General features: G+C 37.4%; 1 protein-coding gene across 6 annotated transcripts in view; it reads right to left on the reverse strand.

Annotated features, from left to right (window-relative positions):
• tnk2a (tyrosine kinase, non-receptor, 2a) overlaps positions 1-13,657 on the reverse strand; it is a 55,581-nt gene that overhangs the window by 24,845 nt on the left and 17,079 nt on the right. The window contains exon 1 of one of the 6 annotated variants that reach the window (XM_088614829.1): positions 3,608-5,551. The exons of the other annotated variants lie outside the window; for them this stretch is intronic. Coding sequence (XP_088470955.1) covers positions 3,608-3,652 — 45 coding nt within the window. The 5' untranslated portion in view covers positions 3,653-5,551. Of the gene's footprint in view, positions 1-3,607; positions 5,552-13,657 lie in introns of those variants that run through there. 6 annotated transcript variants of the gene reach the window in all.

Genomic DNA, 13,657 nt, shown 5'->3' on the forward strand with positions numbered 1-13,657 from the left:
TACTGTAAAAGTAATGGACTACAATGGCATATTTGATTAGCAAATGAGGACAACTGTATGAAGACAGTAAGTAGTCAAAATGCTTTTAAAATATTAGGGCATCTTTAAAATACATCTCAGTCTGGGGATTATGGGGCCAAGTGGTATGAAAAAAATCAAACCGTGTGCCACAGTATACAGTTTAATATCAGTTTGAAAATATTTTTTCTTGTGCTATGCATCATAACTGTGGATCTAAAAGAGCAAAAATTCAATTTCTACACAGCAGTAAATTGTTGTACGTTTCATAATATGGGTAAAAGATGTACTACACAATTGTATTCAGAATTAACTAGTTAAAACAACAGTTTTTTGTTCAGCTTCAATTTATAATTTTATACCGTTTTGGATGAATTGTCACATAAGGATCCATAAATAATATATAGTATCAAAAAGAAAAGGATACAGTTAGCAGCTAAAATCCTTCAACTTTCAGTTCCTTGAAAAATGATTTAATGTACTGTATATGGAAAAGGCAGAATAGTGGAAGGCTCTCGGGCAATATTTAATGCCCATTTAAGCTTAGAATCGTTTTGTACAGGATATGTACACTCTCAGCTACAAAATACTACCGACTTCAAATGAACTTAAGCAGTACAGAAACAATCCCAGTCATTGTGCTGCATTGTGGAGTGAGCCCAACCCTACAGTATGTCTTCACATTTGAAGAGAGTGTCAAGTGCTAATTTCACAGAGCCTACAGGCTTTAAGTACACAAGTACACTACTAAGCTGAATAACAAGTAATACAAACATAACATACAATATTCCATTCATAAATGGCAAAGTGTGTTAATGTACTTGAACCTTTGTTTCACCTTGTAGAGGAGTGTTTGCCTTAGCACCTGAAAAAGCCAATTTAACCATGTGCAAACTTTTGTTTTGAAACTGAGCTTACATGTTTTGTACATTCTGTTGGTGAATATGTTCCCAAATGTTTTAGGCTGCACATCTTTAACAGGTTCCTAGTGGCCATGTTTTGTCCTTGAAATTCATCCCACACCTCAATGCGGAGGTAGGCAGACAGCTACAGCTGTGCATCTGTGATTCCACCCAATCGTTCCAGAGAAACCTACTTGCTGTAGAAGCAAAGCACTAAATGGCAACGCATCATTAACAATTCAATAAGTACTCATCAGGAATGGGAAAACTGTTTTTAAATACAAATAAAAGATTATTTTAGGAAATAATTTTAAACTCCTAGCCATCGAGGATATAAACAATCCTGACCTTATGTTCAACTCCAGCAAAGGTCTGACAATGAAAAATTCAGCAAATCAAATTCCTTTAAAAAGTAACAATATTAAAACATGCCGCTACTGTTTGTTTTCCATTCATTTCAGATGGTCTATTCTATTCAATCTGTGACAGACATATAAATTCTACTTCAGTACAATAGCTAGATTAAAGCGGTTTACATCAGTCTCTGCACTAGGGGGTAAAGATTTAGTTCAGACTGCCCTCGAGACAAGCTGGGCACCACACAAGCTGTTTTAAAATTAAATTCTTCAGCAGGGGGTAGCTTAGTACCAGAAACAAAGCTCTTTTTTTCGTTTTTTTTTTCTTTCAGGGGATGAATTAAAAAACACAGAGATGATCAGACTTAAGACACTGGTGCTGTGTTAATACCACAGTGCGCAAGGTCAAGACGGACACAGAGGGCTTGTGCTTTCAGTGCAGGGGAGACGCAGGTGGGATGAGTCATCACACCCCTGTGCAGAATACTGTCTGTACAGAACAATTGTAACATTTGGTTTGAGAATCATGTACGTACGCTGGACTGAAAGCACAGTGCTTTACATACTGTATGTGGTGACACAGTAAAAATGTATTCTATACACACATCAAAAAATAAAGTTCCATACTTATACAGTAAAGAATGCATCAACAGTAAGAACTGCATTATAAAAATAAGATTTTACCTTCTTTCAGTCGCACAGAAGTTATCTTAATTAAGAAAACAAGAACCAGTGTCAAGACACTATATAGTATATAGTGGTTGTCATAGAAGGTTGTCAGGCTCATTCAGTGACCTATTTAACTTCTATCTTTGCAGTGTGGGTTTACAGATTGGGTTAGCAACAGCTAGGAACTATTCTGCATTAGAAAGAAACCTCAATATTCTTGGCCGGGCACAGACAGGCAAGGAGAGTTAACAGCCCTCTAACTCAGAAAGTTGGTGTTTGGTTAGAGAGAAATATGCAGGACAATGTGTTTTGGATCAGCAATACAGCCGCTGGTTTGGATAGACAGGACTCCACGTTCCAATGCTGAAATGTCTGCTTCTAATCAAAAGTACAGAAGAATAAGAAAAACAGAATAAAACACACGTACAACAATGCCCAGAGAGTTCTGTTAATATCATAATACATGAACCATCAAACGTCAGTTTAAGAGGGACCTTTTAAAATTACTATGACTTTAGGAAAAGAGTCATAAGCCAATACATTAAGGGTGCATTTACTGCACAGTATATCCAGTGAAGAGATGAGGCAGCAACAGCTGTAGGGAAATCACCTGACACAGCAGAATTTTAAAACCACAGGAATGGTCACTTGCATCACGCCATAGGCAAATTATGGATCTTCACTTTCCCCACATCTGTCCTCAAACAAGATCAATACTTGCTCAGAAAGATATTGTGCGTAAATGACTTTAATAAAATCAATTCAGACCATCTATTGGTCTATTTTCTTTAGACCATAAACTGCATAAAAGCTTAATTTAGCTTTCTCTGCGAATAGTGTCTGAAGCAAAGCAAAGCAAAGCGATACATTGATCTCTATAGATACTGTACTACATCACAGTATTGTCCAGGTTTTACTGATGTTATCTGTTAATCAATTAAAATAGCATAGAAAACACCTACACATTCTGACTGGTTTGTCCTATGAATAATTGTACTGATTGTGTTTAATCAAAAACCCTGCACACAAACGTCTGCAGTATATTTCAAAACCATCCCTGAAAAATTAAATGTGGTATATTCTTTCCTGGCCATGTGAGACTGGGTTAATGCTTCTGTTTCATATTCATACTGTATAACACATGCCCGAATGTCCCTAGTTTTTCTTTCTCAGAAGTCTAAGATTTCCTTCATGACATAGTTAGACTAGGCTGGTACCTACTGGCACAACCCATGTATGAGTGAGTGTTCTTTGGGCTCAGCGATGAAAAAGACCAAACAAAAGGTTACTATCAAGTACAATATTGCTTTCTGTCTTCTTCAACACACATTATCATGTACCATGTAATCTCAGAATGACACCAAGTGTGCAGTCACATTTGAGTCATCTTTCATGGAATTGATAATACATTATCTTACATGCTAACACGAACATTATACAAGTTGCACTTGGAATTTTATTTTTTAAATCTGACCTCTGCACTAGGCTATTATTTAATTTTTTAATATCAGAATATGGCTCAAAGTATTCTAACAAACTTGTTTTTCTCTTTTATTTATTAAACAGCTAATTTAATTAACACACAAAAATAGTTCCTAAAACTAACCTCCTACAGTATGCACAACAGCTCAGCAATTTAAACAGAGAGAATAAATCTTATACCTCCTCTTCATCACTCGGTAATCGTTGATATTCTGAGTCTCCCATGTTGATGTCACTGTCTTCTTAATATATGGGTCTCCAGGAAGTCTGTCTCTTGCACTGTAGGGCAATAGCAATGTTCAACTGCTATCCTAATGTTTGCATTGAAGAGGCTGTTTTTTTGTTTTGTAATTGTAATTGTAAATATTCACTGTAGATAAAGGATGTCTTCTGTTGCCTCCTCACCTTTTTTCCCCTAATACAGTATGTCATGCAGGAGGTGTCTGAACTGCAGCTTTACCTCTTACTGCAGGTTTCAGCTCTAATGCTTTAACACTGGACAGCTTAGAATCTTCAGGGAGAACTTCACAAGAATGCATCTGACAGTCACAGGCCACAACTCGAGAACCACTGAAAAAATATCCACTTCATTAATTTTGTTTGCATTTTTTTCTTTTTCTCTCCCCAAGACTTCGTGATAGCTGTCTGCTTCGGCTGCCAGCTTACAACTCTGGTCCCACTGAAATTTCAAATGGAGCTCCGACTGCTCGGTTGATGCCAAAGACTAACCGTCATCTTTTTTCCCCCAACTTATCTCTGAGCTGTAACCACGCAACACAATTTGCCAATTATATACAGAGTGGTGGTCTTTAGCCAATGAATGAAAATACAGACCTGCAGCTAATACTCTCTTGCTTCAGAGGCTCAAAGGAAAGAGGAATGTCTGCAAAAACATCTCTGTGCATTGAGCTAGTGTGGCATCTGTGAGTCTATGTACCAGACTTCCTGGATGGAAGAGAGCTACAGTATCTACACGATTTCTAATCTTTTATTTGCACAGGGCTTGCCTTTGACTACCTTGCCTTTTTCTACCTTAGAAATAGTGATGCACCCGCAAGCTCTCTGTGTGCGTTTAATGCATCACCTCACTGGCTTTAATTTCCTCGTTTTCAAATCCTGTCCTAAAAATGTGTTGTGATTCTGGCTATTCATTTTCTCCTCACCTCACCTTTTGCTGTATTGCTTTTTTTTATTTTGGAAGAACATTGTGTTCACATGACGCGTCCAATTTGTGATAAATTCTTATTTGGACAAACCACTGTGCGTTTAATACTGTATGTAGGCTGACAGAATAATACCCAGAACAACCAGTTGGTAATATTACTGCATCACTGCTCACAGTAAATTCCAATTCAGATTTCTCACATACTGTAGCATTTTTCCACCTCTTCCTAAACAGTGGAATGTTTTCCATGAATTAGAAACAAAAGTGCGGTTCTTTTCCTCATTTCTTCCGTTATGGCATTCCAAGTCAAGGCTGTTCGCGGCACAACAACAACAAAAAAAAAAAGGCTGTCCTGGGCTGCAATCAGAAATACTGCGCTGTACTTAAGCCTCAGTCCTCAACAAATGCCAGATGACCAACTTGGCCTATTTCTATTTCATAAATCGTCTGTTTGTTTTTGTATTCCTCTTCGGTGTGATCAGCCTGCCTCCCCAGAGCAGATCCAGCCCCCGCAAACACACAGCTGAATTAAGAGTAGTCCTTGGTACGGGCTCAAGCTTCACATCTGCATCAGCAAAAAAAAAAAATTAAATCTATTGTTACCATGCGATTATATCCTTTTTTTAATGTTACCGCCCACTCCCCCCACTCCTCCTCCTCCCCCTCCACCTCATCTACATTGCCTGTTTGTCTAGCAACTAGCAGACCAAATCTGGCAGCTGGAGAGGACAGAGCGAGGGCATCGCCGCATTACTGAACAGTGATGGCTACCGCAGTACTGTACCACTCACTGCATCCGCTTATCTCTTACTGTATGTGTAGTCTGTCCTCAGCTGTTGGCAAACCTGCACCGTTTCACAAGCCACCCAGAAATCTCTTGTGTGTTGCAAGAGAAAACGGCATCAGTTCTGCTTTTTTGTGTCTCCCATGTCTCAGTTTTCTGCTTTATTTCTCCCCCTCCCTTTATCGGTCTCTTGTGGTCCCAGTACTCACCCCTCCCACTTACTCCACTTTCTCCAGATGGCTGCAGAGCCCAGAGAAATGTCATTATACGTGTCTCCCCCACACCCCCGTACCAATGTTACAAGATATTCTAGTGAAGATGAAAACAGGCTCACCTCACAAACAGAGATGGGAACACAGAATGTGTGTGTGTGTGTGTTTTTTTTGAAGAAAGGCAGAGGTAGTGTCCATGCTACCCACTGTTTCCCTGATGAAATTAACACGCTCCATTAGGCAGGACACTGGGGGTGGACAGCCTGCTCCGTAAAAAAAGCCTTCCAGCAAAAATTAATCAACTCAGTTAACCGTTTCATGGCTGACAGCAGTTCTAGAGAGCTTGCTTTAAGGAGGAAGCAAACGTATATACTGTGCATTCACCGGCTATTTTGATAATGCCCGACAGCCAAGAATCCTGTTTTTCTGGGAAGTCTTTGGTATGGATGTGGAGTGGTACCTTTATTTACGGTTTGTGTAACTTTGTGCACTAATGGCCCCGTTTTAGGCTGTAGCATCTACTTCTAAAATGCCACTGAGGAGGATGATAGAGAGAGGTGGGAAGTGTTAAAACCACCACTTCGATAATTTTGATGTCTTCGCATTAAACACTATAAACACGACATTTGGCCATGTCATAATCCGTACTGGAACTAAAAAGACAGTTTGGTCTTCCAGCCTACTCAAAAGTTGCGACTTCTGGGTATTTACCATCACTTTCCTGAAGGTATGCAAGCTGACTACAGAATAAAAATATAGCAAAAAACTGAGCTACCCTCTTAATCCCTAGCAAATACAGGGCAGGAATTTAAATATTAAGCATTCAGTGATGTTGATAATCCTCTATTTATTTGCCTTTTTTTAGAGCAGATTCCAATATATCTCAGTTTGCCTTTCAGAAGATAAACAGCAGAGGAAGAGTGACACAAAGAATGTCTAACATATTAGTATCCTAAAAAATGCTGCTTGATATTATCAGAGTCCCCCCAAAAAAAACCAAATTTCTGAAAATGGAACAGAGACTTCAAAGTGAAAAATACAACATACAGTACATTTCAGTGGAAAAAGTAGGCTAAATTCCATAGGGAACCTCCTCTCACTATGTTCGTGCAATGAAAAGAAAAAATATACCGGATACCCATACAATTCTTTAACGATTAAAAAGAACTTGACTGGATTGGCAATATTTAAAATATTCCACCACCTGCAATTCAACACTTCCTTAATAGTCCAGATATGGATCCTAATGTTTTTATGGTGATTCATCTTGCCCTACTGTGTTGCCCTACTGCTGTGTTTGATGCTGCTTTTAACAGAAGCATGAAGATAACCATTAGGTTTTCCTTTATAAGTGAACCAACAATCCGCTGATGTTTTCATCTACTTTTAGCAGCAGTACAGTGAAAATTTTAAGAAACACATAATTGAAAAATAAGAATTATTTTCCACTTCAAAACTGATTTCATTCTTTGATTCTAATTCACTAAACCTAAAGCTGAAAATATGAACAAGAAAAACTGAATTTACCATAAAATCTATACAGGGAATTTCAGTATAACACCCTAACCAAACAGGAGTTGTTCCTGACTTTATAACATTACTAAAAAGACCACTGTGGAAGGACTGTTAGATCAAATTAATCAAAACAAAGGGGCTTTTTTCTCTCCTTCTTTCTACTGTGTTGTGGAGGGGTATTTTGTTACCATGCAACAAATATGTTAGTTAGAGGCCCTCACCTGCTTTCCAAATACTATAATAATAGATCTTAGGTAATCAGCATGATAGTAACTATTCAGAAAGAAAAGAGGAAGAAAACAAAAAAAATAAGTGTGTCATCAGTATACATTTAGAAAATTAATTTTTTTTTTTTAGAAATGTATTCAAAAGTACAATGTACAATGGCTAACAGAAACTTAGCTTCTTTTTAGGCACCCATTAAAATAAAATTAAGGATGATGACAGAAACACACCATCTGTGCTAATCTCCCCAATGGCCTATTTGCATTAAAAGGCTGAAAAGAAAAGTCATACACTGATGAGGTCAGACTCCCTCAGATATGAGTGGGTTACATGTGTTGATTTTAGGACCTACTTAACTGCTTTACTTAAACATTCAGTGAGCAAGAAGCAGGAGAATGAACTTCCTGCTTTAAAATCCTTTCAAATAAATTTTCGTGAGTCATAAGTCAAGCTAGTGAATGACTTCAGAAAAGCTAAACCCATCTGATAATAGCAATTACACAATTTCCATGTACTTCTTTAGCACACTACAGGTGCAGTCTGAAAAAAATGTATTTATGCAAGTAAATTAAATTATACCAACTAATACAAGCAGCCATTAAAGTGCTTTTCTATTCCTAAAATAAATCAAGTAGGGGAGGTTTTATAAAAAGCAGGAAATATTCTAAATGAGGAGTAAGTAGAAATGTATTCCACACTGAAAAGCAGAAAGAAAAAACATGTTTTGGCTGTGGAGCCTCTTCAGATGTCTGAAGGAGAGAGGGAGATAACATGATTTTCAAATCAAAACATGATTGGAAAGAGTTGAAAAGACTAAATAAAATGTAGACATGAGTAGGGACGGGTGAAAGTGGGAATGATTAAAAAACTAACAAATCACACAATCTGGACACAATAAAATAGGCATACATTTAGACACTTGAATGATTTTAAATTTCGGAATTTACCTAAAATGATGCGATCATTCTACATATAACCCAGCTGAAGTGTAAAAACTACCACTAATTACACTTAATAGAGTAACTGAAGGTCTCAGTCCTTCCATAAATTAGTTTTTTATATCCATTAGTGTGTATTTCATCCATTTCAGACATGTTTCCCATGGGTTTGGTTGGCCTAACAGTAAAGGTTTGTGTAGATTACCTTTTTATCCTTAATCATAACCAGAACAAGAATTTGATTGGCTCTGCCCATGCTTTCAATGTGCAATGTGTATCATACTTGAGAAGCAATTTCCTTTGCCTTTTTTAAATCCTTCCCATATGCTAAGCTGAAGAAAGAAGTCTTTGGGTTTGTGCATAGCTGAAGGCAAAGAAGCCACAGCCATTCCAACTTCATTTCTGGGAATATTTATGTGGAAAATACTGTTGTGTAGCTCCTTTAAACAATAAGAAACAGATTTCTCATGACTTAGACCAACAAATGATCAAACTTCCATTTGGTGTCAAAGCAACACGTTTAACATTCAAACTACAGTAAGTTTCATAAATCTAGCACACTGTACAATACCACCAAGATATACTGTAATGCACAATATGCAAATTGCCAGCCATTCAATTTGACCGACTCTTGCCAGGCATGTTTTTTTTTAAGACAGCAAATTGCCATGAACAATCCTGAGAAACATCACAAGCTTATGATTCATTATTAAGTTCCACTTCATTCAACCTCATGATTTTGTTGTCCAAGTCATTCAAGTGCCTTTTTTTTTAACCAAATCCAGGATGTTCCCAATCACATTGACATGAACCTCACTTTATCATAAACATGGCATATCATGACCACCACGGTTCAAAAATGCTTGGTTTCAGTTTACACAACAATTTTTAAAATTTCTCACTGTCAACAAATTTCCCCTCTGTCAGAAAGCCAATATGGTGGCCAAACCGTGTGACCTTACCTTTACATTCCTGCAAAAACATCAAGATTTTTCTTCAGGTGGGATTGTCTTTCAAATTAATTTGGAAAAAATGCTGCTAGAAAGATATACCAAGATATACCAATACCAAGAGGTTCCAGGTGCTTCATTGTTTGCCCCATTTACAGACCAATATGTCTTATGACTATAACTCGTAGATTATGGAAATAATCATCTGTATGGCAACAGGAAACAAAAGAACAATTAAATTAATGCAGGTGGGTGGTAGGAGGAGACAAGATGGTGGTACTTGTTGAGCCTCAAGAAATCTGTTCCACTGGAGGGAGAAAGGAGCAAGAAGACAGCATTAGGATGGGCACGTGGAGTTTTGTGAGGGTTGGGAATTTTGAGAGTGATTTTATTGTGCTGCCAGTTAGCAGTTTAGCTGCCCAACTTCACAGAGAAGGACAATAAGAAGTCTAAGTAGAGATCAAAGAAGAGCTTGAGTTTTTATTTTGTGGTTCAGGTTATTTTTCTCTTACTCTGTAAATAAAAAGCACTGTTTTTAGCTAACATCTGCATTGTGTGTGCCCACTTGCCTCGAGACACACCTATTTAAAATCCCAAATCGGTACCCTGCTCCTGGGTACTGTTTGCCACAAGGTATTTAGACAAGATTGGCCTTGTTTAACTAACCTCAGTTTTCTGAAAAGAAAAAGAATTCATAGAGCACATACTATAACATGGTACATTCAGACTGCCTGCAGATATTTAATAAAGGGCAGTGCGGTGGTTCTTTGGCTAAGATCTGCGCCTGTGGCTGGAAGGTTGCTGGTTCGCATCCCGTGGCGGGCAGAGGAATCCTACTCCGTTGGGCCCCTGAGCAAGGCCCTTAACCCCAGCTGCTCCAGGGGCGCCGTATAAATGGCTGATCCTGCACTCTGACCCCAAGCTTCTCTCCCTGTCTGTGTATCTCATGGAGAGCAAGCTGGGGTATGCGAAAAGACAAAATTCCTAATACAAGAAATTGTACATGGCCAATAAAGTGATCTTATAAAGATCATTCTAAAAAGGATGGTTCTGAAGTTGGAGAATTATCTTGTGCTCCTTGCCTGTGGATTCATTCCAGTATTAGGGATAATGAATTCCTGGTATCCTAATGTAGCTGCATTTTGCACAGGATCTTTTCTTGTGATACATTAGTGGAATTCTTGGTATGAACAGTATTCTTTAAAAACAAGAATTCATGGCACTGCACTGACACCACGGTGCCTTAAAATTACAACAAGTATAATTATAAAGCATGTGCCATAGTTCAAAAGTAATTACAAAAACAATTACAATCTAATTAAATTACAACAGTTAGAGATGCAAATAATGCCGAAATAAAACTTAATTGCACACAGACATTGAAAGAGTTAACCAGAGTTACACTAACAGAATGGCAATACCCTTAAAAATATTTGGCACTGCTATATAAAGCAAAAATGGGAAACTGAATTTTAAAAAGTAAAACAAAACAGTGCAACCTGCCTAAATCTGGGATGAACCCATGTCCCTCCAAAGTAAGCATATTTGCCAATACTCAATTCCCTCAATATTGTGCCATTTAAGATATGAAAAGCTTAAAAAAGAGAAACAATAGCCATTATCCTTTTTTCCGTGGAAGGCTTTTCTATTTTTACAGAAAGTTTAGGAGCCATACAAAGATCTCTGATCTCAGAGAAATGGAAAATTGCTCTCCTTAATCTTTCTAGCGAATAATTTTTCTAGGAAAAGAGCTTACCAATGGAAATTGTGATCTCTGAGCTTGCAGATTTACTTAGTTTTCAATAGATACAGCTGCAGGTTACCTGGATCAAACTGTTTAATCAGGGGCTTGCATTCAGGTCTCATAGCAGCATAGCACATTCCTTGGTCACTACAGCAATATGAAATTCAACCATACACACTATGATGCCTGAGGAAAGAAATCAACTTAATCACTTCTTTTTAATTGCTTTGTACTACCAAAAATAAAAGCAGTATGAATCACTATGAAAATGGAAAAATACTCTTTTACTCGTTTTCCTCATTTCTGAAAATAAATGAAAAAACACTCCCACAATTCAGAAAAACCTTTAATATAAAACCACTGACAACCTTGTCTCTATTCGGGCCTTCTTTGTCATCTGAGGTAAAGCTGTGAATCGCACTTTCCATTTGAGATACAAATGCGTGCATAGGCACGTTTAAGCCCACTTACCTGTAGTTTAGTCCAACAGCATTAATATATAATTGGAACAAAGCCTCCTAGCCAATTCTGATTCACCACTATTCTTTATTATTGTGCCTCCAGTCAATTAATCTCATACTCCTTCAGGCATCATTCTTGATTCCTGTATGACTGCTAAGATTAATGACCTGAACTTATCACTTAAGCAGTTTAAGTCGCCTGCTTATCATTCAAATGAAACATTTTATTTCATAAGACAGCCAAGTGAATTCACTACCCCTGGCACAAATCTGGAAAGACATGTTTATTTAATTTATGTGTTGAAGTACTGAAATAATAAATTATTCAGCATGGTTGTCGTAGCTTTATCAATGCAAACTGTGAAGGTAAGTTTGGAGTTGAGAGCACTAATATAAACCACCAATTAAAAAATTCTGCATGAAATGTAGGAGATGTTCACTCATGCACCTGCACACACATGAAGAAATTAAAACTGCAGTCAGCAACGATGTTATCTTTCTGTGATAGACACGTTGAATGAATTCAATTTGGTTTTGTGATTCAAAAATTAACAGAAGAAATTACATATGTTGTTGGTGGTTTATAAAGAAATGTGTGAAGCATTCAGATATAGGTTCCTCTGAGTTCAACAGAAGTGAAGGCTTTATCCCACTCAAAGCTTGTTTATATTCTGTGCATTTGCATCTTCTTAATACCTGATTTATCCAGAGTCCCTGATAACGTAGGTTTAGGCCCATCTTCCAATTAACATTAAACTAAGAAAAACATACTGTACTGTATAGATCTGAAGTCCTTACAGGCAGCCTTTCATTATGACACAAGGGGGCAGCATTTCAGAAATTAGCACTAACTCTTTCTTAATTTTCTATTCATGACACTTTTAATGTAACGTTACTGCACAATTATATTAATTTATACAAGAGTTCAGTGTTTTTTCTACTTCATATTGAATAAATAGCTAATCTGAAGTACAACAAGTCGTTTTGGGTAGCAGGGCAGACTGAGATCTTTTGATTCAACTACGAATTTGTTCAAAACTGCTTATCCACTGTCCATTGCTTATCACAATGAAATTAAACTATGAAAACCTGGAAAAATTTTAAATACATTTGATAAAATTGTGAAAAACTGCATAAAATATTCATTTAACAGTACTATAAGAAAGACAGACTACATTTCAATAATACACTGAGATCTATAGTACTGTGTACCCAGAAGAGTTGGCATATTTGAAGTTTACAACTCATTAGGATGAAATGGTATTTAACAAAACGTATATTTACAATGCAGTTACAGAAATATTTTAACTTTGTGTATTATTAATTGTGTACATTCTACATACGAGAAGCTGTTCAGTACTATTCAGTATTCAACTCTACCTTCAGTAAAAGGTGGGAAATACAAATTGATCTTCTTCTGGCAAAATGTCCTGAAGATCTGGACGCCAAGGTATCAAATAAATAGTTAGCTCCTGACTGCTTCCCTTTGTACTTTTTGTTGTCTCGACCAACTTTAATCAAGGGTTGATTTACAAAGCTCTTACAACGTCTGGAGAAAGAGAGACCACTAACTTGATTCCTGGAAGCTTGCCCATAGGAAATGTGCAATCAGGGAAGTTGGTGTTTAGTCTTAATCAGACCACTAAGGATATCATCAAATCAAAAGTCAACAGTATATTACACTCAACCCTCTGTGTTGTCATCTGGTTATTATTAAAATAAGGCAACTTCAAAGAAAAGTGGTCTTTTTGTTTCAATCGATTAGTTAATATTTTGTTCAATGGATATCATCCATCCATTTTCTCACAGCTTCTTCCAGTTCAGGGTTGCCAGGGAGCCAGACAAACAAGCCCAGAAAGCACATGGTGGAAGGCAGGGTACACCCTGGACAGGACGCCAGTCCATCACAGGGCACACACAGACACAAATACAGACACCCCTCAACAGATAATCCAAGTCATAAAAGACTGTTTTCTTATTTAATTTTTTCTAAACAATTAATTATATGCCTTACCACTGCCGTGCTGCTACACTTGCTCTTAATTTATTACGGAAAACAGATTGCCTAACTTTGAAAGAAACATCAGGACCTTGTTTTTTCTTCCTGGAGTTTTGGAGCATAGCAAACACAGCAGAGTCTACTCTATTTGTCTCCTTACATGCAAAAGAAAGGTTAGGGACTGGATGTTGACAGGTGTCCCCTCAACCCTTCTCTTCTGGAGATGTGTTTTCAAGA

Source organism: Lepisosteus platostomus, chromosome 2 (genome assembly GCF_059453375.1).
Source record: "Lepisosteus platostomus isolate fLepPlt1 chromosome 2, fLepPlt1.hap1, whole genome shotgun sequence".
Classification (NCBI taxonomy): domain Eukaryota; kingdom Metazoa; phylum Chordata; class Actinopteri; order Semionotiformes; family Lepisosteidae; genus Lepisosteus; species Lepisosteus platostomus.